This window comes from Coturnix japonica, chromosome 14, assembly GCF_054131305.1.
Source record: "Coturnix japonica strain WE chromosome 14, WE-NBRP24, whole genome shotgun sequence".
Lineage (NCBI taxonomy): Eukaryota > Metazoa > Chordata > Aves > Galliformes > Phasianidae > Coturnix > Coturnix japonica.
In genome coordinates this window covers 12823678-12849099 of record NC_140676.1, presented here as the reverse complement: position 1 = coordinate 12849099, position 25422 = coordinate 12823678, and the positions used below count along the sequence as shown (strand labels likewise).

Sequence of the window (25422 nt, the reverse complement as noted above, 5' to 3'; positions counted from 1 at the left end):
GATCACTTTACTGATTCAGTTTGGTCTGCAAGGATGTAAAAATTCAATCCATGCTGCATCAAGACTCAAAGGAAAAACATATTCTGAGGTGTAATTTATGATAGAATCATTTGAGTTGGAAGGGACCCTTAGAGGTCATCTCGTCCAACTCCCCTGCAATGCACAGGGGTACCTACTGATCCATCAGGTGCTCAGAGCCCCATCCAGCCTGACTTTGAATGTCTCCAAGGACAGTGTATTCCACCATGTCTCTGAGCGACATGTGCATCACCGCCTTATTGTTAACAACAAAAAGAAATCTTCCCGATATCCAATCTAAACCTCGTATCTTATAGTCTGTAACTGTTTCCCCTTGTCCTATCACAGCAGACTCAGCTAAGAAGTCTGTCTCCTTCTTCATATAGCCTCCCTTTAGGTACTGGAAGGCTGCTATCAGGTCTCGCTGGAGCCTTTTCTTCTCCAGGCTGAACAGCCCCAGCCCTCAGCCTGGTCGAGAGGTATTCCATCCCGTGGATAGTTTTTGTGGCCTCCTCTTGCCATGATCTGACAGGCTCATGTCTCTCCTGTGCTCCACATCTGAATGCAGTACTCCAGGTGATGCCACACCAGTGCAGAGCAGGGCAGGATCACCTCCCTCACCCTGCTGTCCACGCTTCTTTTGATGCAGCCCAGGATACAGTTGGCTTTCTGGGCTGCAAGGGAGCATGGCTGGCCCTTTGGCACCTTGCTCTATGATCATTCCTACTTATGTTCTTTCTTGCTTTTATTACCTTCATACTGTTTTTCACTGTTCCAAATTTATTACCACTCATATTCTTTACTGTTATTAAAACCTGTTTGTTCAGTTATCTTGGTTTACTTGTAGCTCCTCTAAAGAATGTAAGACAAGGCTAACTATAATTTGATTACATGCAAACTTTTCCTGCCTGGTGTTACATTCCTTAGAATTTTCCATTCCATGAACAGATCCTTTTTCCATCCACTGCCTGTGCTTCTTCATTAGTAAGTGAACAATATCAGCCCTTAGGATTAATTTATGAGGAATAGCAGTCCCTGCCTACTAAGTGCTTCTCCTGGTTTCTTACCTACTCTTTGACCAAGTCTGTACAGCTTTCTACAAATCCAGTTTACTGTACCACTTGAAGTCATCATTTAAAAATCCGCACTGTGCATGTATATATTACAGTATTATTTGTCTGATTCTCAAAATGATCCTAATAGCATTTTCTCAAAGAACATTTTGTTCACTTTTGCCTGAGTTACTTATTACAAGCAGACAAAGTCTGGTTTTGAAATGGAAAATCTTTCACGTCTTAGAACTTTGGGAGAGGCATCCAAAGTACATTTCTATTATTTGTTTCTTGAACGAGTTCTGAAAATTGAATTGCAGGTATTGTCATTTTAAAACATGTATCCAAGACCTCTAGGAAATGTGCAGCACTGGAGAGGCCTGAGGAGTTCCTTTACAACTGCTATGACATGGATTTATACAGCTGATTTATGATGGGAAGATCTTTTGTATTTCAGAGCAATAGAAGAATGAGTTAACTGTTAGTTGGTGATAATATCAGTTGGAAGGGCCTGAAGTTGATAGATTCGCATCAGACCCTGTAGCTGCCATTCTATGAATGGCAATGTTTTCAATGCAGTTGGTTTCCTGGACATTTAGGCTGCTGCCTTTTTGTTACTCCTCTTTGCTGCCTTTTGCATTTGATTGTCTGATACTGTGGTACTTGGATTTGCTGACAGTTGTACATTAAATCAGTGGGTAAGCACTGTGGGAGAGCAGCTCTGAAGGTAAGCTGAGTCTTCTGGCACTGCCTCTCTTGCTTGCATTGTTGCATTGCTTTTGGAAAGAGCCTTCTGGCCCAGTAATGTGTGACTTGCAGTCAGCAGCAGTCACTGAATTTCGTAAAGCTTGCCGTTACACAAACTGTGTGCACATTTCCATACACCCCATGTCTCTCTGAGCTCTGTCCTTTTCTAACTGACCTTGCTGTCTCTGATAACACAGCTTCCAATGGGGAGCTTGATTATTTTCTACAGTCTCCTTTCTTACGCGTTTTCTGTAGCTTACTCCATTTTCCAATACTAAACCATGAATCACAGAATCACAGAATGACCCGGGTTGAAAGGGACCTCAAGGATCATGTAGTTCCAACCCCCTGCCTGGCAGGGCCACCAAACATACACATTTACTAGATCAGGTTGCCCAGGGCCCCGTCCAACCTGGTCTTGAACACCTCCAAGGACGGGGCATCCACAACCTCCCTGGGCAGCCTGTTCCAGGGCCTAACCACTCTCCATGCTCTGCATAGCTTTATGAAACCTGTCATTCTCTGTGTTTATTTTTATACCATAATTTAATCCATGCTGCCTGTCTCTTTTTTTCAGGCACAATATCACAAATAGGTGATGAGTGCACTGAAGGAAATTGTGCCTTCCTGCTGCACTTCCCTTTACTCAGATAACCTGACCTCCAGCTGGGTTTTCAGTCATGTGTTTTATAACAATTTCCAAAAATTAATTGGTTCCTTCATTTACTCAGTGCTTCCAGATCGTTGCTTCCTTTATGTAAATATGAGATGGACATGTCTTATGGGAACTGAAATGCTTTTAAGATTGTTATTTTATTTAAGCTTCCATAAGGTTATTTGTTGTTTAAGAGGGCTGATGATATTGTGTGCTTTCAGGTGTGTTTTCCTCTGCTATCCTATATTTAAAAGTATTCTTTTCATTATTGGTTACAAATACTCTTTGGTGTTATTAGCAGTGATAGAAGTGAATCAGTGGTAGCAGTAGCTGGAGACTTAATAAAAATATTGCGTAAGGCCTATAAGTCCTGTGCTGTCTGCAGTGGGAAAATGAGTCTGTTTTTAGTGCAAGTTAATCTGAAATCAAATCCAGTTGGTCTTATTTACCATGTGTGATTGTGCATTATGTTATTCTGCAATATACTTTATAATAAGTTGCGTGTCATCATATGCTGATGAATATGACTTGATCCTGTAAAATACATCTCACTGATGTGATGCTAAAAAGAGGAGGAGTACACCAGCTGACTGTTTGGTTAGCCATTTCTTCCTCGACAGCGTGCATGGGAATTTAATAGTGTAAAATGTATTCATCTCAGTATTACTAATTTGAGAATTCAGACTTCAGGTGCAAAAACACAAGAGTGCAGAACTCCACGAGAATTACCTGTCAGACTGTAAGAGGTGGTTTCGGGATTAGAAAGCATTTAATCTAGACTTGATTTAATGTGTTTGTGGGTGCAACCATAGAAACCTACCTACAGTTCAAATCAGCTGGAAAAAAACAGATTTTGATTCCAACTGGTACAAATTGAAATGTCACGAGTTTTCAGCAGCATCCTGAAATAGTAGTCTCTAAGTGTGGGGAGAGATTATCTATTCAGATGTCAGTTATGCACCGTGACTAACAGCTCAGAAGGGGCTGTTCAGACACGCAGCCTGTCAGAACACCACTGAATGCCTTTGACATCAGTCTCACAGCTTCTTATGAGAGTAGTAGCATCAAATATCCAGTTTTGGATTAAAAGACTCAAGTTGGAGAATCCAGGGTGTCCCCATTTCATGCAGTTCACACGATTAATTATCCTCATGACTAATAGTTGCACTGTAGGAGTCTAATTTTTGCATCCTTAACTTCTAAGAACTGTATCTCAGTGGGAATATTTTTTTCCTGCAAGTTTCAGAATTGCCTGATGTTAGAATTCAATGTGAGCAATGTATTTTGGAAGCTGGAATTAGAATGGGTTGCTTTCAGTTATTTCATGCTAATGAGAAATATAGTAACCTAATTTTATACTTACTGTGTTTTCCTGCAGGGAAGCAAAGGGCACTACAGATATCACTGGCAGAGCCACAATGTCAAGCACAGCGGAGTGGACGATATGGTCCTTCTTTCCAAAATCACAGAAGATTCTATAGTGGAGAACCTCAAGAAGCGATACATGGATGATTATATTTTTGTATCCTTTATAGTATTGCTTTTAGTCGGGCCCTGCAGGCATATCATAGGAATGGCCTGGGTTGAAAAGGACCTCAAAGATCATCCAGTTCCAACCCCCTGCTGTGTGCAGGGTCACCAACCAGCAGCCCAGGCTGCCCAGAGCCACATCCAGCCTGGCCTCAAATGCCTGCAGGGATGGGGATCCACAGCCTCCTTGGGCAACCTGTTCCAATGTGTCACTACCTTCTGTGTGGAAAAAACTTCCTCCTAAATATCCAGCTTAAACCTCCTTGAAGGTTAAAATTAAGATCTACAATGCTTTTAAGATACTCTTTTTTTATATGTGGTAGTTTTTGTCATTGTTGAATATAATTTTGTAGCTCCATACGTTTATGTGTCCTTGTGATCCCTCAAGCTAATTCAGCAGTGCTTCTTGCGTGACTGTGAGCTGATAGGTTTCGGCCTTAAATACATGTTTTGAGATGTTTTCTTCTTTACCTCCCAGATTCTAATGCTTTCACATTAGCATTTCTCCTATGACATAACCCTGTTTACAACTTGTTCTGAATCATGGGCTGATGAAAACACGTGACCATGTGAACATCTGTAAATCTGCAGTGTTTGTGTGATAAGTTTTTTCAACAATGATTAATGAAAATGTGAAAGATTTAAATAGTCAAATGTATAACCCAGCAAGAAAAACAAATTTCAGCACCAAAAATGTTTTCATTTTGGGGAATTTTATGTGGAAAGACTTCTTTGATGTAAAACACAAGTAACTGATTTTTGGCTTTCACAATGTAACATAAGCTACAGTAATCAATTTTGTAACCTGTAGTCAGTGGTGATACTGTTCCTGCTGCTTTGGCTGGGTTTTGGTACCAGCCAGTAGCATATGGAGAGCAGTTACTTTGAAGAGTTTAATTTCATTTTAGCAGAATGGGAGCAAAATAGAGCTTCTCCTATTTCTATATACTCAGACAGTATAAAAGCTTTAGGAAGGACTGATAGAGGAGAAGTCATGTTGCAGCTGTGCTGACATTTCCATCTTGAACTATGTAAGTTTTTTGTAAGCGGACATGTGATAGAGTTGTGAAGGATTTCTCACATTGATTGTACTGGGGCAATCTGTAGCACTCTTCCTGGTAGTAGAACAAACATTTGTGTCACTGTGAAGTGTTCCATCTTCCATGCACAGTGTTCACTAAGTCTTCAGTGCTTGATGCTGTTTATTCTTAGAAAAGTGAGAGTAGCAGCTTTACATAGAGATGTTTTATTTTTTTCTCTTTTTACTGAAGCAGACTGTGTGCTTTCCAAGGGGTCTGGTGGTCACATGGCTTATCTGACTCTTCTTTTAAAAGCATTATAAGTCATTTGTGTGGAGAAAAACAATCCTTTTGCAGTTCTGTGCAGGCTTTTTGTTCTAAACTGGAGACCATCTCTTGAATCTTTCAACTGTTCTTATGCCCACCCATGAATGAATATTGCTCTGTGCTACTCTGCACAGAGATTACTGATTCTTCCCAGAAAATGCTGGTATTGTTACCAACAGAAAACTGTCATTTCAGATGTTTAGACTGACACAACGAGTGCTTGATATGTTGGAGGCCCAGATGTTGTCACTCTTTGGATTGAATTTAAAGATATATGAAGAAAGGGTTGCAAACTAATAATGCTGAGATTACGTTTGCTGATTTATAGTTCTTCTGTGACTAACATGATACTATCTGGGGCTGTGGCCTCAGCACAATAGGCTCTTAGGCAGGCTAACACAGCAGCATAAAAGTCTCAGTTTTTCTACTTAGGTATGAAAAGCTTGGATAGTAAGTTTATTTGTGAGCAATTCCAGCTTATTCAATGGAACCAACAATGCAGTATTTTGAACTCACAGACACGGATACACTGCAAACTCCCGACTTGAGGAACTGGTCCTGCCTGTAAAGTAGTCCCAGTTGTTTCAGTTGTGTATATAACAATTCATTACCTTCATTGTAAGTGCAGATGAACATACAGCAGAATGTGGAACTGTGAAATACTAACATTCAGAATGTCACACAAAATTCTGGGAGTAATAATAAACTAAATGATTTCGTAGGGTCGCCTGCAGGATATGTATTCCAGGGACTGTTAGCAGTTATGCTCATAAAATATCACCACAACCCTGAGTTACCAAACTCCCTTAGCTCCCTGCCTTGTACACACAGCTGAGTAATTGTCCAATTCAGCTCGGTACGGGCGGTTTCCATCTGTCTGCACGCTCAGCACAATCTCCGTGAGATCAGAATGTGTCAGTACAGCTTATTCTGTGAAGGTCAAAACAATCTTTTCAATACTAACAATACGGTCTCCTCTGTTACAAAGGAGCAAAGCAGTTCAAATATACTATTTCCTTTCTGTATTTTTGTTCAGGGAGTGTTGGACTTGGGCCTGTACTACATGTTCCTGTGCTTAACTTGTCCTAAAATAAATATTTTGATAATGTGAAAGTATCCCACTGAATGATATGTTTATATCAATGTAAGCCTTCTAATTTCACTTTTATTAATAATTATTTTAAGCTTCTTTTTTTTTTTTTCTGTATTGTTTTAGGCTGTATCCTATTGTATAATATATAGAATGCTGTTTAGCAGTTGTTGGTGGTGAAGATACTGCTACGTAAACTGTAGTTACCTTAACTACTTTTGAATACAGACATATATTGGCTCTGTATTAATCTCTGTGAATCCTTTCAAGCAAATGCCGTATTTCGGAGAAAAGGAAATTGAAATGTACCAGGGAGCCGTAAGTAAAGCAGTCTGCAGTGAACTACAGTATTGGCAGGGGTATAAATATTATTCCACGTGGTTATTGTGGAAGTGTTTGTTTCTGGGTTTTGGTGGTATCGTATTAACCTGGGAGAGAGTGACTAATATCCATCACCATATACTGAGTCCTCAAATAGAATTCCCTGGAACACAGAATTAACGTCTGAAGAAAATACTTGCATTGATTAACTCTAATCCATACCAGATTTTTCCCCTTGACAAGACTCTTCTCCTGCAAAAGCACTTTTTAAGTTATTGTTTGCTTAAACTGTGGCACAGAAACCAAAATTGGCCATTAGTGGATTTGAAGAAAATGGGTAGAGATGTCACAAACTAGACAAGCAGAGTAGGAAAATTGGATGCTGGTTTTGAAAATAATGTTTGAAGAGTTTGCAACACAAGGACATTATGGACCTAAAATTCTGCTGTCTGCACTGCTTGAGTCAGGCATGTCCATGGATAGAAGACCAGGGAAGCCATCCAGTTTGGGTGGGTGTAGTGGATGAGAATGATCCCATTAACAGCACCAGGCTGTAGTGGCTTAGGTAGTTTATTGTTAGCATGTAAGCATTGGTGGGATAGGCTTAAATTATATCATTTTATCTTGAGGAAGTAATATATTTCAATTGTGGGTGATTATTATAAGGGAGCATTTACATACTTCAGGAGAGAATTATGGGTGAGAAAAAGATCAGTAACAAATCAGGCATTGGTTTGTTTTAAGCAAACATAAAAACTTTCCTGTAAGTGGGTTTGAGAATTGTTTATTCCAGGAATATAATTCTTCAGTTGAAATAAATTTATTTTTCCCTTTCTGCATTGTATAACATTATGCTGTGTTGATAAATGTTTGCTCTATCTCCCTTTCTAGGCACAATATGAAAACCCACCACATATTTATGCTCTTGCAGACAGTATGTACAGAAACATGATTATTGACAGAGAAAATCAATGTGTCATTATTAGGTAAGAAAAAGATCTACAAGAAAATCTTTTGTCTTGTTCCTGTTGTAATTTCAAGAAAGGGAATAGCTTATTTTTTAGTATACTAATAAAAACCACCTGAGTTCATGACCACTGAGTATTCTGGGGTTTTCTAGGCTGGTTGAGTATGGTGTGACCCTTCCTTTTGTTTTCCAGTGGAATCCTGATAGCTTAACAACAAATCTCTCTCTCATAGCCAGCTTCGTGCCCACCGCCAAATAGCAATAGCTCAAGTGACTACATGAGAGTTAACAAGTATAGCTCTGGTGTGAATTGGATATTTTAGCTACATGTCTACCACTCTGTTAATAGCTGCCAAGGACTGTACCACTACAGCCCCTAAGCTGCTGATTGTCAGAAAACTGAGATACAGTTCTGTTTGTTTGTTTTCAGTTCTACAGAAGTCTGCTGAATGTGAGCAGCTTCAAACTGACCTTTCCATTTCCGTGAACCTTAATTTTTTTCCACAAAACTTTGCCATGTGGGAAAGGAGTGGTGATGACAGTATGGCTATTAGGAGGTGCTGGTTTGCTTATCTTCTTCACAGCTAGGCTAAGTTTGGGATTGCTTCACTGAAAATGTGTGTTGGAACAGAAGAAACAGAGCAAGCTAGTACAGAAATAAACCCAGTTCTTCCTTCTTTTCTCTCCTCACGTTGTCAGTCAAATTTGTTTGTTTTTTTTTTAAAGAGAGGTTTGCAGAGAGGGAAAGGGAGAAATCGTGTGTAGCCTGGGCTGGTTCAGTCGCATCTGGCTGATGGTGCACTTAGAGGCAAAGGAGTGGTGGGGGATTGCTGCACACCTGTCTTCCCACTGCATGTGGTTGGGCACCTGTGGCTTCTACTTCCAGCCCTGGGAAGGGATGTGTGTTCAAATCATGGGGAGCAGATTTCCAGGCAAGTGAAGGGAGGTCCTGGAGGTGTCATGCTGTAGTCAGGACCCTTTGTTGGGTGTGGGGCCACGCAGCCTTTGGGCAGGATGTTTAGTTCCTGGATTCTAACTGATGAATTTAAACACCAATGGAAAAAAGTTCCTCAGAAAGTCACGGAATTGACGAGGAAAGCAGAACTGAAAGAAAATACAGTTCTCTGAAAGACTGAATAGCTTGTAACAAGTATATGTACATATTTATGCAGTAACACTCATTTTGAAAGTCAGAATCTCAGCTTTTCCAGGGGCAGAGAAGATTATTTCATTAGTGGGATAATTGCTTATATGTGTACGTGCTAAGAAAATTATATGTACACGACTAATTATTGCTGAGGAGCTGCGAGTTGTTTTGAATGGGTGTTAGCAATGTATGCTGTGATGTCATTCCTGGGCTGGTTTCTGGCCAGGATTTGTACAGGTACAGAATGTGTGCTACTGTGGGAGGAGGGAGCATTACTTGTGGCTTTCTTCCCTTGTATTGTACGCATCAGGCAGAATCAAAAAGGGAGTTTACTCATGTGAGCAATGCAGCTTTGCTGTAGTTTGATTTCTTATTGACTTTGTGGTACTGAGGCATAATACTTAATTGGAGCCTCTACTGAACCAAGCTCATAAAATTGTGGCTGCTGCAGCAGGCTGTTCTGATTTCTTCCTCGCTGGGAGTGGCAGCCCATCCAAACATCAACAATGACTTGTCCTGTCAAGATTTTAGTCACAAAGGATTTTCTTTTAAGATTCTTAATTCTTCCTAGACTACCATTGTCTTTTAATTACAAGTATGGTGATTATGGTTATTATTTTTTATTATTTTTTAGCTATAAATGTTTCTCCAGATTGTTCTTAAGGTGTTGCCTTTCTCTAAATTTGAAGACTTTGCTTTCTGTGACTTCTGCCAGGAGATGCTGCAGTTGCCTTAAAGCAGTTTGTCAGACCTCCTTGTTTGTAATCTTAGTTTACATGTTACCTGTGCACGGCAGTGTTCAGGTGCAGTGAAACTGTATGTGATGGCTGCATACAGCATCTTAAATGTTACAAAGGTATGTTAATGGAAGAACCCCAACATTTCAGTAAACAGCTAGTATATATCTTAAGTCTACAGACCAAAATTTAATATGAGATTTTTAGTCAGCTTCTATATCTTGACTTTCCATAGAACTCAAATGACAGTTCTAAAACTCCTGTACATAAACTACCTGGAAATAATGGCTGGATTTTGATGAGGGAGTGGTAGAAATACAAGTCCATTGTAGTAAGAAAAATTAGTTTCAGAGGGGAAATTATGTCTGTGAAATTGTTACCGAGGACTCTGAACATAACTGGAGAAGGGGATTTTGTATGTAAACAATCTAAAAAGCTTATCCAGACATGACAGAATACTTTACACACAGTTGTCTTTATAGATATTCATTATTAAAATTTCCACCTTGTCTGATTATGTAGCTAATTATTACATTGTTTTATATTGTTCTGCAGCTAAGGAGATTATATTAAGTGTCACTCAGCAAATTAGTTTTAAAGAGAAGAATGAGGCTCTGTATTGGATCTTGCTTGTGTACTCTAATCAAAGGATTATATGTAGGTTGCTCTGGAAGTAATGCCTCCTATTTGTTTCCATGGAAAATACAAAAGATACAAAGAGTATGATAACCTTATTGATAGAGCAAATACTCAGCTACAAAGCACCCTTTCTCAATGCCATTAGCTATGCATTTTTGCTAGTGATGAACAAGAGCCTGTGTGCTACGCTCATACAAATCTGTACTAGCAGATTTGCCCCACTGTCACTGTTGTTACTGCTGAAAGTCACTGCCCACCACCTTGCTGTGCTCACATCTACTGTTCAGTCACCATAAATGTTCAGCAAGCATTGATGAATGCTGGTGAGTGGGGTGTCATCTTTTCCACGTGAAGAAATCAGTTCTACCCTGTGCTTCATCCATACTTACATGTCAGACACCATTCTGTCAGACTGCCCCTCTGCTGCCATCTGTCACACAGCAACAACATGCAATGGATTATTGGTGGGAAGGTTCAGCCTCTGCTGTTGTACCACCACCATCCAACTCTGATGTTGTTGGCTGGCATAATAGAATAGGAGGCTTTGCTTTCAGAGCTGCCCTCATAATTCCTCTGGAAGGGAAGGAAGGAAAGAAAGGAGGAGGTAAAAATTTCCTGCTGCTCACAGTCTCATTCTGATTACAGCTAATTAATAATTGACTTAACTGAACAAAACTTTGCTTTTCTGACATTGCAAATAGTTCTAGAAAAACAATGTGTCTTTCAAAGCATTCTTTTTTTGTTAGTGTTTGAGAGTGTATAGTGTTAGAAAAATCTCCAAGAAAATTGCAGCTTAATCTGCTTCTTGCTTTCATTTCGTTGTCATTATTTCAGCCTTGAAAAATCTCTGTACTTCCAGCTAAAGAAATATTCTTAAATCACCTTAAAATAGTTCTAGTAGCAGCAGAGCAGTAAGGTGTATGTGGAAAAGCTTCTGTATGAGAATCATTTCCCTATGAGGGCTGAGTACTTGATCTTACTGGTGGCAGGACACCAGACAGGAGACATCAGCTAAAATTACATGAGTTCGTAAATAATGTATCATCCTGTTCAGCAGTAATTCAGTTGGAGCTATTTACAGGTCTCTAATAAATAAACTTTTAATACTGAAAGTATGGGTGTATGCATGCATATATTTGAATTAAACTGAAAAAACTCACTCTTTGGGGCAAATTCATTGAATGTGAAGGAGAAATTATATGGAAATAGACCCTAACAATAAAGTGGAATTATGAACCTCCATATCATTTTCCAAGACACTTTGGAATCATTTATGTAAACCATGCTTAATTTGAGCAAAGAGGAGAAGGATAATGAAAAAATCTTAATGAAATGTGCTGTATTTTTACCTCTTGCTAAGTAATATCTGTTAATATTCATTGAGTGTTTGGCTCCAGATCCTTGTTAACATTCAGCAGAGAATGCATATATGAACTCAAGAATGTGCCTTAGGATAGATTGGTTTGTCTGTCTTGTTTTACAGGATAAGCAGATTTACTGTGAGTAAATTTTGGTCTGAAGAGGTTGGTTTTCTTTTACTAATCAAACTGTTGCTGGTGAGAGCTTCTAACAATGGTTTGCCATCTAGCAAACTCAGTCTGTGCCTCAGAATGCCATAGATGCAAATAGAACAGGCTTTCTTGTCTTTGTTTGTTAGGACAAGATGACTCTGAATAATAAACGTCCATACAGTTGGGGTAATCAGGAAATAATTTTTTCTCCTTTTTGATCTGTGAAGCTGCAGGCAGGAAAGGATGCGTTGAAACGTTTCTGACAAAATCATTTCAGTACTTCAGTACTGTTTGGAAACTTGAAAGATGTAAGATGATATTTGCAGCTTGGCAGCATGGGGAGCTTCTTCAGAATTAAAGCCTTTGGAAATGTCTCCATTAGTCACGCTGATAAGGAGCTGTGTGTTGACATTCTCAGCAAGTCCTTTTCCTGTGCAGGACATGCTGATGTTTCTTTGGCAAACATAGCTAAAATTTGTACAGGAAAAGATGTGTGCTTGATCCATATCCAGGAACAAGTAGGCACAAGATATAAGAGCCAACATTCACAGAAATTATTGAGGAACATAAGGACAGCACAAATTTTCTCACAAAGATATCTGAAATATTTTTTCCTATGACATTAAGCCAACATTTACGTAAGCCTGCAGGAATTCTGCTCAAATGAGGTTAGCTGTAAGGTATGAACTAAAGCACTGAGGTTGCATTGCCTGGTATGACAGTCGTCTTTCTGTCTTGAGAAGCTCTTACTAATCATGAGAAAATGAAACTACTGATGTTGTAAACCGTGTTCACAATTAAAGTGAAATATTGTAACGGAAGGAAGGAATTGTGAAAGCTAGTATGGAATATTAAGACTTCTTGTACCCTGTGTCAAGAGGTATAGGAACAGGAAGGTGGTTCTTCCGTCATTCAGGATGTGATTAATAACGTCTCATTATTTCATTCAGGAATGCCAAAAACAAAAGATTGCTGAACTGAAGTAGGCATCTGGCATGGCATTCAAGGCTTGGAGTTTCAAATGAGTTTGTGTGTGTTAAGATCTGAAATCCCACTTAGTTCAGTTGGGAATTGAGTTATTTTGAGCATATTATTTTCTCAATTTATATTATTTCTGACTTTTTTATGTTTTATTCAGAACTATTTATTCATAAACAAATCTGTACTGCAGTATGGAATGACAGTCTGTTGCCAACTTACCTGATGTAAAACTTGAATTGTTTACTATTATTCATTATTATTGTATTGTTAGTAATAGGAAGGTACTGGTTGTACAGAAAATACCCCGATTAACTCAATTCTTAGTTTTCTGAAAGCTAACAGGTGTATTTTGTGACTCATTTTCTCACAGTGGGGAAAGTGGTGCTGGGAAGACTGTGGCCGCCAAGTATATCATGAGTTACGTCTCCAAGATTTCAGGAGGTGGCCCTAAAGTACAGGTGAGTTGATACAGCATAAATACTGAAGTATGAACACAGTCTGAAGCTCGAGTTCACAGGCAGAACAGTGAAGGTCTGCCATGGCAGGCAGTGGCAGCCAGTAGGCACTCTGCTAGAGAGTATGAAAGATACTTTAATCGCTGTTCTCAGCCTTCAGAATAGAACAATCTCCTGTTAGTAGGTGTGTTTTGTTTTTTTTTTTCCCTCTCCTGGCTCTGTACTCTATTGAAAACTGAGCTGTCTATTCATGAACTTTTGAAGTAAAGTTCAGTCTTCTTTACATGGCCAAGCACACATAAGGTTTCTTTTGAAGCCAACAGCTAGACCATACTTCCAACTTCTAGAATCAAATACAAAAGCAATAAGTAAGACACTGTTTATGGCTGTCTCAGATAGCTGGGTAGTGGCACCACTGGCCCCCAGACAGTTGACTCAAGCTCTTGCAGAATCCTTAATTTCTTGCTGCTCAGACTTCATTGGTTGTAGTTCAGACCCCACGAAAGATGTAAGTGCTTATGTGGAGGAAGGAAATTATTTAAAAACAAGAAAAAAAGCAAACCCAAATCAATTTACTACCTGTGCTGCTCTGCACAGCAGTGAATGGGAGGATCAGCTGTTGGCAGCCTCAGGCATTTTGTTAAATTTTTGTCAAAAGAGAAGAAAGTAAAAACTCTGATAAAAGATTCTGTACCTCGTCCATCCAAAAGGAGTTTTTCCTCACACACTTTTGTGCTTTTTCATAAATAATTTAGATTATCATGGTTTTCTGGAAAATTCCTATGAATTTAGGAAGAAAAAAAATCTAAAAAAAAAAAAGTATATATTTTTTAATCTCTGTTTCTTCTTTTTCCTAAACGTTTAGCACGTGAAAGATATAATTCTGCAGTCCAACCCTTTACTGGAGGCCTTTGGGAATGCAAAAACTGTGCGGAACAACAACTCGAGCAGATTTGTGAGTCTGTCTCCATTAGAAATTATTTTTCCAACTTCTGTGCTGCTACAAACACATTATCCAGTAGTATAAATTGAGGACATGTATACTAAAGATAATGTGTTTTAAAACATACAGTATATGTTGATAGGCCTCTGTTTCATTCTGCATTGATTGCAAATCTGTTACTCTTGCAGTACATGCTGGTCAAAAGTTATAAAATGTTTGGTCTGTAAGCAAATAACAGTAACAGAAGATCCAGGTCAGTGAAACATGTGCAGCAATACAATTTAAAAGCTTATTTTTAATTAGTGAAACCATTCTTAGAGTTCTTTGGGAAACAACTTCATTATTACATACAGAAAATAGGCAGCAACAATTTTCTGTCTGTCCTTGTAAGATACGGAAGTTAGTATTGAGCGTAACAGTTCAGTAGCTAACTTGCTGTAGATTACACTGCATAAAAGTTAACCATAGGCTTTACAAATTGGATACTTGTTCCTATTCCAAGGTCAATTTTAATGCGATAAATGCATCGCTGAAAGGAAAAAATAATTGCTTTACCTTGCTTTGAAGCAGAACGCTCTTTTCCCACTGGTGATAAATCTGCTAAATTGACTTCCATTATAGGTGGTCATTATGGCTTCCTCTATGCTAAGCAAGGATCTAAGCAGTGGGAAGAAGCCCCTTGTTTCATCTCTGCATTGGCATTACCATGGGGCTTATTATCTCTAGTCTAGCTCTGTATGAATGAAGAAAGAAGAAGGATGTGATAGTTCAGAAATCTAAGCTTACATAATTCTTGAGCCAGCTAAGTCACTGCATTCATAAAGATCAATATCGTACTGATGGTCCTAGAGATGCAGTACAAGTAGTGCATGATTTAATATTTACTGATTATTCAACAGCTTTAATTATTTATTGCAGGGGAAATATTTTGAAATTCAGTTTAGCCCAGGTGGAGAGCCAGATGGAGGGAAAATCTCCAACTTCCTGCTGGAAAAGTCTCGAGTTGTAATGAGGAATCCTGGAGAGAGGAGCTTCCACATTTTTTACCAGGTCAGAAATCTACAGCTCTTTTATGAGTTATTTAAAATAACTTGTACCAGTTTTTTCCTTTTGGTTAAAAAGTCATTGACCACAAAATGATGTTATTGAAAGTCCATTTAAAAAGGTAATGTGGATATCACTGGAGAACTTTGTAGCATGTTAAGGCACCATTTAACACAGACCTATCTGCATTTCATCTAAAGAACGTTCTTCAAATGCTCAGCTTGGAAATTGACTGATAACTCCCTTATGGAGAAGTCCCATAGAATATAATGGTAAACAAGAACTTTCCAACAATTCTCTCTATAAACAGACCTATACAATTATAATTTTCTCCTCTAGAATTCTGTAAGACAGCTCTGAAATAGAAATTTAATAATGTTTTATGGGATGTATAGGAGAACATCTGTTGAATCCTTCAAACAGTCCCAGGTTTTTATGTTCCAAAAAGCTTATCTGGTCTTTGATGTGAGAGTTCTTTATCTGCTGAAGTGCTGCTAACCAAGCTCTACAAAACTAGAGTAAAGGCAGCACAATGTAAGTAAGCAGCTGTATGCAGCTTCACATACAGTTGAAGTGTTGTTCTGAAGATGGAAAGCTGAGTTGGAGCTAGAATTGCTCCAGGAGCTGTGCACTCTCCTTTTCTGAGGTATATAAACAATTTGCAGTTCCCTTTTGAATTTCTTCTGTGGCTGAGAAAGGCTTTTTGATGCAGAGAGTTAGAAAACCACAGGGTTTGAATACTCTGTTTGGAGATTAGTTCATTCCTTCCTATCACTGCCGCACATCTGTCTTTCAGCAAGCATGTTGCTCATGAGGATTTAGGTAAAATGTTGAAGGCTGGAAAAGCAGCTTTGCCTTATCTTTGTGGTAAAGATGATAGATGTTTACTAAACCATTTATGTGAATGGAAATAAGCATCTGATCTTTCAGGTCAAACTTGTGAAAGAATAAGGTTACTAGCCTGGCACAGCATTATGCTTATCTTCTCCAGTAATTTCAGGCTCAGTCACCAGTTTCTGACCAACTTTATCTATGCTGAAAGTTCTTACCCAGTGCCTAATGTGGAGATTTTTATTTTCTAGTTAATTGAAGGGGCTTCTTCTGAGCAAAAAAGCAGTCTCGGCATTACCAGTATGGATTACTATTACTATCTCAGTCTCTCTGGGTCTTACAAAGTAGATGACATCAATGACAGATCTGATTTCCAAGAAACACTGGTGAGTTCTTGACACTGATTTGTGTAGCAGTGGGTGTTCATTTCATCGTCCATTCATAGCAGAGACATTGGTATGGGAATGACAAATTCACGTGCAAGCAACGTACATAAATGATATTTTACTTGCAGAGAGTGTTTGTTTTCTGTTTGTCCTTATTCATAATGGTACAGATTATTGGATTGTGTGCAGAAAAGCAAGTCTGTTAGGAATCTGCAGTTTGGAGAAGGTGAAAATGGTGAGGAACTTCTGTTACAAGAAAACGTAAAAGAAGAGTCTGTTTCACCTTAATTCTTGATAGCACCTGAGCTTTGCTTCCTGTTTAAAACAGCACAACTGAGAGGCGGCTTGAAGGGTCTTAGGAGGCATGGAATTAAATCAGAGATTGTCATTTCACTGTGTGCTCTTTATGCCGGTTGTGTCAACTTTCCTGATCTCCTGTTACTAGAAATTTACTACTTAAAATAAGCATATTAATATGACATCTTATTTCTATCTGTAGTACACTGAAATGCTTCCAAAAAGAAATAATTACTTCTAGATTCTGACTACTTTGGTATTTTGGAAAAAGTTACATTGAGAAGACATCCTGTAAATTGTCGTGTACTCCGGAACCCAATGATGCAATTGGGCATTTTCTTGTTAGTGGCTGAAATAGCCTAAACCAGACAGACTGTGCTGCTTTTGAGTTTTACAGTCATTAATATCAGCAGATAAACCGTCTGTATAGAGGGAACAAAACTGTACTTTGTTTCACATTTTGCGATGAAATTGTTTTCAGTGTGATGTTCAAGGGCAGGTGCTTGTTCTGCAACTTTAGTTCTTGTGTAGCTAACTCATCTGCAGGTGGTGCATGTAGATGCTTCTGCAGTTAATGGCTATAAAAGAAGAAAAGAGAAATGCTCAAGTAGGACATCTGGTACACCTTGAAATTTCAGGCTATAATGAAATTTAATTGCCTTAAGGATTTGAATTCATTTCAAAAACGTGGATTTTTAAAGTAAAAAATGTAAAAGGACTTTTATGGAGAGAGTCATTGAAAAGATTCTTTGCTTAAAAATTCTTTTCTTCCCAGCATGCAATGAGTGTGATTGGGATCTTTGCAGAGGAACAGACGTTGGTGCTACAGATTGTGGCTGGAATACTGCACTTGGGAAACATCAGCTTCAAAGAAGTTGGCAACTATGCAGCAGTGGAGAGTGAAGAGTGTAAGTACCTCTGGAAACTGTGACAAGAATGGGCTGAAACCCAGGTGGCACCAGCTGAACTCCCGTTCCGAGCTGCTTATCCAGATGTAATGCATCATTTCTTTGCAAGGCTGCTAATTCAGATTTTTCCAAAACCAACAGTGGTCCCTGTTTGTCTACTACAACACTATTGATTTAAAAGGAGTGCAATCTTGAATTTAAGAATCCTTTTCCAGCTACTGAATATGAAAAACAAAACCTGTTTCTTACGTGGTTTGTCAGACCGTATCCCCACATGGAAGCAGCTGCCCACCTGTGGAGTATCCAGCATAACAGATGCACAGTCAGCACTCAGGAAGCTGTACACACACACAGAAAATATATCAAAATACACATCTTCCTTGTCTCTGATTTCTCATCCCATACGTTGTAATTTACATGCAGCTACTTTGTAAGTATTTCCTTATATGCGGTGTGCTGTCCTGGCACCCCTCAGCTCTTGCTGCTGTTTCATATCAGCTGGGCTGGCAACAGCGAGATGTTGAAAGATAAATAGAACTGCTATTTGAAACAATTTTGTGGTGATTTCTACCTTGCATCTAATGTTGATTTTATACTATTTTGATATTTAAGCCCACAGTGAATAAGCAGAAATCTGCAGTAGCTTATGGATACATATTTGGTCTCTTATTTCAGAATGATCCGTATTGGTTTGTGTTTGGGGAAGCTGCATCTGTTACTCTATTTTTAGGAAAATTAAATATGAATGAATTATCCTGTGCTGTCAGCTCCCCACTCAACTGTGTTATTGCTCTCCTGCTTGTCATTTTAACAAATTGAGAAATAAAAATGACTGATTTGAAATAAAAATTACTAAAGATTTCTTAATTTAGGAGAATATCAATGGAGAAATAGAAAGGGAAGCGTTTTGTGGCATTTTATACATCAGAGGTTTTTTAATTTGCCTTATAGTTCCAAGTGTGCTGGCAGCCTCCATTTAAATCACAGTATTGCATCTCTCAGTGAATTAGAGGCTTTTAGTAGCCAGAAAAGAGGGAGATACCAAGTGTCCTTCATCGAAAGCTAACACATGGAAAAGGCTGAAAATGTTACAGGTTGTTAAACATGAATGTAATGGTATGGTCAATCCATGTACAGAGGATTTCTCTTGCTATAAGAAGTTGTGTGTTAATGAAATATTGAAAAAAAAAAAATAGCCAATAAATGAATACAGAAATTACTAATAAATACACCACACCTTAAAGAAACCGCCAAATAAGTGACAATGACTAGGGCAGTTTCTGCATTATGAAGTGGAAAGTTGTGTTGATTAATCCTCACCCTGCTTTATTGTTTGTATTAGTGAACTAAACAGAAAGGAGTTTACATCTAAATATAGCCTCTATAGTCAGGAAAGATGGAACACAAAGCCAGGCTGCTGACAAATCATGTTTTATATGCACTTCAGTCTGAAATAACCAGAAGTTCAAGAATTCTTCTCGGTGGAGTTCTTGTTATAATATATGTAACCAATTGCATGGAAACTGATGCAAAGGACGTTCTTCAAGAAGCCAAACCTCTTACTCTGAGTCAGACTTAACTGTACAGAGACCGTCCTCAACATTTAAACAAATACTTCCTTAAAACTGGCAGTGATTTCTGTCTGTAACAGTGCTTGATTATATTTGTGGTTGGGAAAAATAATCTTTCATTATTTGTCTTCCTTACAAATCATGCTAAAAGCTACTTGTTTTCTCTGCATATGGAAAACAATTTGAAACTGTCCCTCCTTATGCTTTGTTCATACTCAGAGATGTATTTTACACTTCCTGAAAACCGATGAAACAAACCTCATCATTTCCAGCTTTTCTGTGTAGACAGTACATTGAAGCTATTCCACTGTACACCACTGATTACTCTTTGAGGATTGTTTCTTCAATTATCTGCATATCCCACTTCAAAGTAATTTCTAGACCTAACAATGAAAAATAATCAGGCATGTTATGAGTATGAACTGTATCAAGTCATGTTCAGTTGTTCTTCCTTTCCTGTGAATTATTACCACTGTGAAGGAAGATTTTTGGAGCTATGCATGGTGGATCTTACCATTATACCATCTTCATAAATCCTGACAGTAATATTGGCTACATATTCATTCCATCATCTTTACAGTGTATGTGAGCCTATTTGGGCACTACCCTGCAGTCTCTTCCCTTTCAAAAGATGTGATGGTTAACCATGTTATGTTCTTAGTGAGTTACCAGAGACTGGCGACTCAGTTCTGATTAGTCCCTTGATTCCTACTCCCCTCGGGGTAAACTTAATCACCTTGCTGATTGTAAGAAATCAGATTTCAGAAAGCTGCCAGTTATTTACAATTGAAAGAAACAGTTTTGGATTAAAATAGTAAAGGGTTCAAAGAATCATCATGCTGTTCTATTACAGATGTGTAAGGCTCAAGTGGCTGCTGCCTTAGTGGTTGTTTTGTGTCCTCCATACACAAGCAGAGTGGATCTAAAGGCAAAGGAACATGGAAGAAACATCACTAGAGGATTATTGTGGTTTAGTGGAGGTGCAGTTCTACCTCCAAGAGCTGCCCTTGGGAGCTATTTCCCTATGCTTTCAAGCAGTTTCTCTTGCTGTTCCATCCGCAGGTATCACCTGCACCATGTGCTAAGGATACAGAGAACGTTGGATTTGTTGCTGCTTCATGCACAGATACCTGCTTATCTGCTTTGCTTTTTTTGGCAAGGGAAGCCAGAATTTGCGAAGTAGCTTCAGGTTAAGGCATTAAAAAAAAGGAAAAATAAATAAAGATCATGGGAATTGAAGGTTTTTGTTGTTGTTGTTGTTACTGTTGTTGAAGGGGAAAAGATTTTAGAAAGCAGCAGTGTTTTCTTCATTCTATTTTAAAGCTTTCATGGCTTACAAACCATTTTCATTAGCTTCAATTTCATTATAATTGTGAGCTCTGTGTTTTCTTTCCACCACCTCCAAACGTACCGTCTCTATGATTGTTTTAACCACACAGTTCAGAGGTAGTGCCTCAGCTTACATGTTTGAAGGGCTGAAGGTACAGAAATAGCTGACTATTTTACTTTTTTTTACTATTTTACTTTGAAGTTGCTTATCTTAATTAAAATTCATGTATATAAAGAACTGGAAATTTCCTTGGGGAGCTTAGGGGAACTTCTGAGACATAAATACCTTTCTTTTTTTTGAGCCACAAAGCCCTCATGAGGTGTAATACTGCTGTTTGTTACTAGTGATACCGCTTTTGTTCTCTTTTCTTCTGCATTGGTGCAGTGTGTAAATCATAATCCAGCAACTCTGATCTTTCTTGCAGTTCTGGCTTTCCCTGCTTTCCTCCTGGGAATTAACCAGGACCGCCTAAAGGAAAAACTGACCAGCAGACAGATGGACAGCAAGTGGGGAGGCAAATCTGAGTCCATTAATGTAACACTAAATGTGGAACAGGCTTGCTACACCAGGGATGCACTGGCCAAGGCCCTTCATGCCCGCGTTTTTGACTACTTGGTGGATGTAAGTTGGATTTCCTTCTGTTGAAGTGCTGATAGAAGTACGCTGGGATTGTATCTTGCAGAGCTCTTCTTGTCCATTCTTTTTTCAGCATGTGCATGTTGCTTTGCCTAAACCTTAGCGGTAGCCCTGAGCAGTGCAGAGGGAACATGACCACAGCGCACGTACAAGAGACAAATCTTATGGCAGGTGCTTCAGTTTCTTTGAAGCAGATGAGCTGTGCTTTCAGCACTGAATTTGTTCAGTCTCTTCCCACTGCTGTCCTGTTCTGGCATCTCCTTCCTGTGAGCATCCATACTTCTCTGATAGGGGTCTCTCTTTTCTCCTGTATAGTTGAGCATTTTCAAATGGGCAGAACTAGTGGGTTATGTTACTGGCCTCCTGCTATTCTATCCCAGCCTCCTGCAGCATCCTGATGTTGTGGCATTTGAGCAGATGCTCAAATTCCATTCTCCATGCTGGAGTACTCTGACCAAGTGACTCTAGCAGCTGGATTGGTGGGGGATAAACCTTACCTTTGGCTACGGATGTTAGCAAGATGAAGCCTAGTCTGCTGCTTGGTGGTACTGGTAGTGTATCACAAGCCTCCCTCATTGTGACAGCTCTGAAATTCCTGCTATGTGGAATAATTGGTAAAAAGACTCATGTTGCTATCTGCAAAATGCATCAACTATCAGATTTAAAGCTGGTCTGTTTTTCTGTTCAATGTTTTTTTTTTCTTCAACTGAGCCCATTGCTGCAAAGGAGAAAGGCTTACAAGCAGAAAGTCCGGAAGCTTACTGACTGGAAAACAGGACAGTATGCTGTTAATTCTCAAGCTACTAATGATGCTTTATTAAAAAGGAAAGTAGAATACCCTATAATATACATATATATATTCAATTCAAATGTTATTTATGCAGAAATCATTTTTATATAAGGATGTGTGGATATTGGCATATAATTTAAATATATAAAATCCACATTGTTTTTACATTTTTTTGTTTGTTTTTTTTTTTTAGTCCATTAATAAAGCTATGGAGAAGGACCATGAAGAATACAACATTGGTGTCCTTGATATTTATGGCTTTGAAATATTCCAGGTAAGGGTTTGAGTTGATTTGACCTGAAACAGTTTTTGTTATTTATAGAGGAAAGAATCTAAAACATGAAAGACAAACTTACGGCCAGAGTAAAAGGGAAAAAAAAAAGCCAGCTTTAAGTTCTCTCTGCTCATGGCTCACTTAGTTATCAAGAAATACTGATGGAAGTGGAAAGAAATCAACTCATTGGTCTTAAAAGATCTGAGATTACATGCCTGTAAAATCAGGAACCCATCTGGCTCTGGCAGCATTTCCTTACAGCTTCTCCTAATATTGCTGACATAAGAACTAAGAGTTGCTACATGATTCTAAGTTTCAGTTGTTTCCTTTTTCTATAGAAAAATGGATTTGAACAGTTCTGCATCAACTTTGTTAATGAAAAACTGCAGCAGATTTTTATTGAGCTGACGCTGAAGGCAGAACAGGTAACCAGACGTTCATTATTTTTGCCGTCCTAGAACGGGCTGTCATTTGCTCAGCTGGTGGAAAAAGTGAGGTTTCATCATCTGTTAACAATAAAATTTGCCTTGGTAAGCTAGAGAGAGACACAATAACAACCCAAACCTTAGCTGTTGGCTAACCCTGAGAATGTAAACCGACTGAGTCCGTTATACAGTGTACTAATGAAGTCATATGACTGCCTAGACTTGCTGCATACTGACTCACTCACAGAAATGGAAAACTGCAGCTTCATTCCATCCCTGTGCTTTCATTGGACACGGCACAGAGTTAAATGGGAATACTTAGTTTCCTCCACACTCCTTTTTTTAATATGTATGAAATAGATCACTGAGCCAAATGCACAAATACTGCTGAACATATTTGCATTTCTCTGCTCAAACTCTCACTGTAAAACCACTCTTTATGTGAATGTGAGCTTCGGCATGGGAGGGCAGACAGCACAGCTGGGGCAGTGTTGCATATAGTGTGAGCTCGGGCCTGGCACCAACTTCAGGACAAGGATTTCAAGAATGCACACAGAATTGCCATTGTGTTAATGTGACTGATCAGTGCAGTTGAGCACATGAATGACCTACCTGCTCAGTGCTGAGCTGCACTCTTACGTCTGCAACTAAGTGGGTTAATTTAGTCAAATTTCAGTATGTTCTTTTTCAGTCCATCTCTATATATCTGTATGGTTACAGTAAATAGTGTACAGAAATAAAAACAGTTTTCCCACTGTTTATGTCCATTTCTGAATGTGGCGTTTTGAAGACCTGATCTTTGATACACTGTAACAATTTTCATGACTTTTAAAATAGTTTAGGATATGGATGCTGACTCAAACTCATTTTGTTTCAATACACAAAATGCTTTGACAGTGAATGCACAGGAAGAAATAGTCCTGCTCTTTCTGGTGACTACTCAAGAGCTATGAATAGCAAGAGTGTGGAGAACAGAGAGGGATTTTAGGTCAGCTCTTAGTTGGTAGAGAGCTGGATTTAATCATGTGTATCATTCCTGCTCCTACCCAGTAACAGAGTTGACGGGTCTCTCTAAAGACAAGCAGTGTAGGGTTTGTAATGATGGTGTGTACTGGGCAAGGGAATATTTGCATCTTTCCTCTTACTTAACAGGAAGAATATGTGCAAGAAGGAATTAGATGGACGCCAATAGATTACTTTAACAACAAAATAGTGTGTGACCTCATAGAGAACAAAGTGGTAAGTATTTGACATAAACGAAAAAAAAACAGAGCAAGGTTTTTCTGTAAAATATCGGCAACTGCTTTGCAGTCAAGAAAAAAGCAAATACTGTTGTTCAGTAACTGAGTCATACTAAGCCTATATATAAAGTCTTGCATAAGATATTTTATAAGATCCTGCAGGAGATCTAAGATGTATATTCTTTAAGATAGTGGCCAAAAAGAGAACCACAAGATGGGATGATTGATAAATGCGTCTAAAAAGTTCCCTGTTTGGAAATCACAACTTTAGCCACCTAAATTTGTTATGAATTTCATGACGTATTCTTCTGTATGTATTGGATAAAGCTCTCTCTGTCTCTTGGGTGTGTGTTTCACTTTGGGAAAGCAACAGCAGCAGCTTCTTTTGAGGTTCTGTAGCAAATGAAGCAGATAGAAATGAAGAGGAAGCATTGGAAATTGTTGTAGCTAAAAGAAATGTGTGTGTCTTTGCTCCAGGGAACATCCTGCAGCATAAATTCCTTTCTGTCTTCTGACAACAAACATTGTTATCCAAGTGTTCTTTAGGATACAGGTAGTTCTCATATAAGGCAATAAATCTTAATAATAATTCACGTAACACATTGCCTTGCACTTTAAAGCACTTCGTATTTCACCTGGCTTCTATCTGCATCAGGATAACTAGGAAAAGAATTGGATCTCGGTCACAATCTTAGATTTGTTTGTCTCTAAGTTTGTCACATTGCAGCGTGTGAGTTGAAATATTTATTTCAAACACGGCTTTATTTTATTTTATTTTTTTGTGGAAAAAAAAAAGAAAAGAAAAAAAAAGAAAAATGAGTACTTTGCAAAGTAATTAAAAATTGATTTATTTATTTTAAACTACAGGCATTATTTTCCCCATCATTTTCCCACTCTGTCACTGGCTTTACATGGACTTGCATCTCTCCTTAAACTATTTGTGTGCCAGTGGACAAATTAATCCGTACTATGAACTCTGCAGACTCATGGTGGTTTTTTTTGTTTTTTTTTCTGCTGTGTTTTTGTAGTAAATAACATTCTTCTAGGGGGGACCTTGGGGAAAAAAGTCTTTTTTCAACACCTCCATCCCCCTCAATTTCTGTTTTTCTCAAATGTGTTAGAATCCCCCAGGAATTATGAGCATTTTAGATGATGTTTGTGCTACAATGCACGCAGTGGGAGAAGGAGCTGACCAGACACTGCTTCAAAAACTCCAGATGCAGATTGGGACTCATGAACATTTCAACAGCTGGAATCAGGGATTTATCATTCATCATTATGCTGGAAAGGTAATGTGGAAAATCATCACTGAACTCTGCATAATGTGCTTATAAAGAAAAAGCAAAGAGAAAGAAGTAGCTCTAGCAAGTTATTCTGATTTGAAATAGTCAGATTATCTCAGGAGATATTGTCTTCCTTTCACAACACAGGGATCTTGTGCTCTAATGTACATTCCTTACTTAGGAGAGCTGTCTGAGCCTTGCTGCTGTCAACCATATGAATATAATAAAATGGTGCTTTAAAAGCCCCCTTGCATAACAGCAGTAAGT

General features: G+C 38.6%; 1 protein-coding gene across 5 annotated transcripts in view; it reads left to right on the top strand.

Moving 5' to 3' along the window:
• MYO1E (myosin IE) overlaps positions 1 to 25422 on the top strand; it is a 79339-nt gene that overhangs the window by 27851 nt on the left and 26066 nt on the right. For 2 of the 5 annotated variants that reach the window (XM_085515645.1, XM_085515648.1), the window contains exons 2-14: positions 3856 to 3994; positions 6667 to 6756; positions 7651 to 7745; positions 13112 to 13199; positions 14062 to 14151; positions 15058 to 15189; positions 16266 to 16400; positions 17473 to 17605; positions 20931 to 21127; positions 22126 to 22206; positions 22545 to 22631; positions 23784 to 23870; positions 24994 to 25161. In XM_085515645.1, the coding sequence (XP_085371771.1) occupies positions 3856 to 3994; positions 6667 to 6756; positions 7651 to 7745; positions 13112 to 13199; positions 14062 to 14151; positions 15058 to 15189; positions 16266 to 16400; positions 17473 to 17605; positions 20931 to 21127; positions 22126 to 22206; positions 22545 to 22631; positions 23784 to 23870; positions 24994 to 25161 (1522 nt within the window). Of the gene's footprint in view, positions 1 to 3850; positions 3995 to 6666; positions 6757 to 7650; positions 7746 to 13111; positions 13200 to 14061; positions 14152 to 15057; positions 15190 to 16265; positions 16401 to 17472; positions 17606 to 20930; positions 21128 to 22125; positions 22207 to 22544; positions 22632 to 23783; positions 23871 to 24993; positions 25162 to 25422 lie in introns of all 5 variants that reach the window. The other 3 variants (XM_015872388.3, XM_015872386.2, XM_085515647.1) reach the window with 2 other exon arrangements.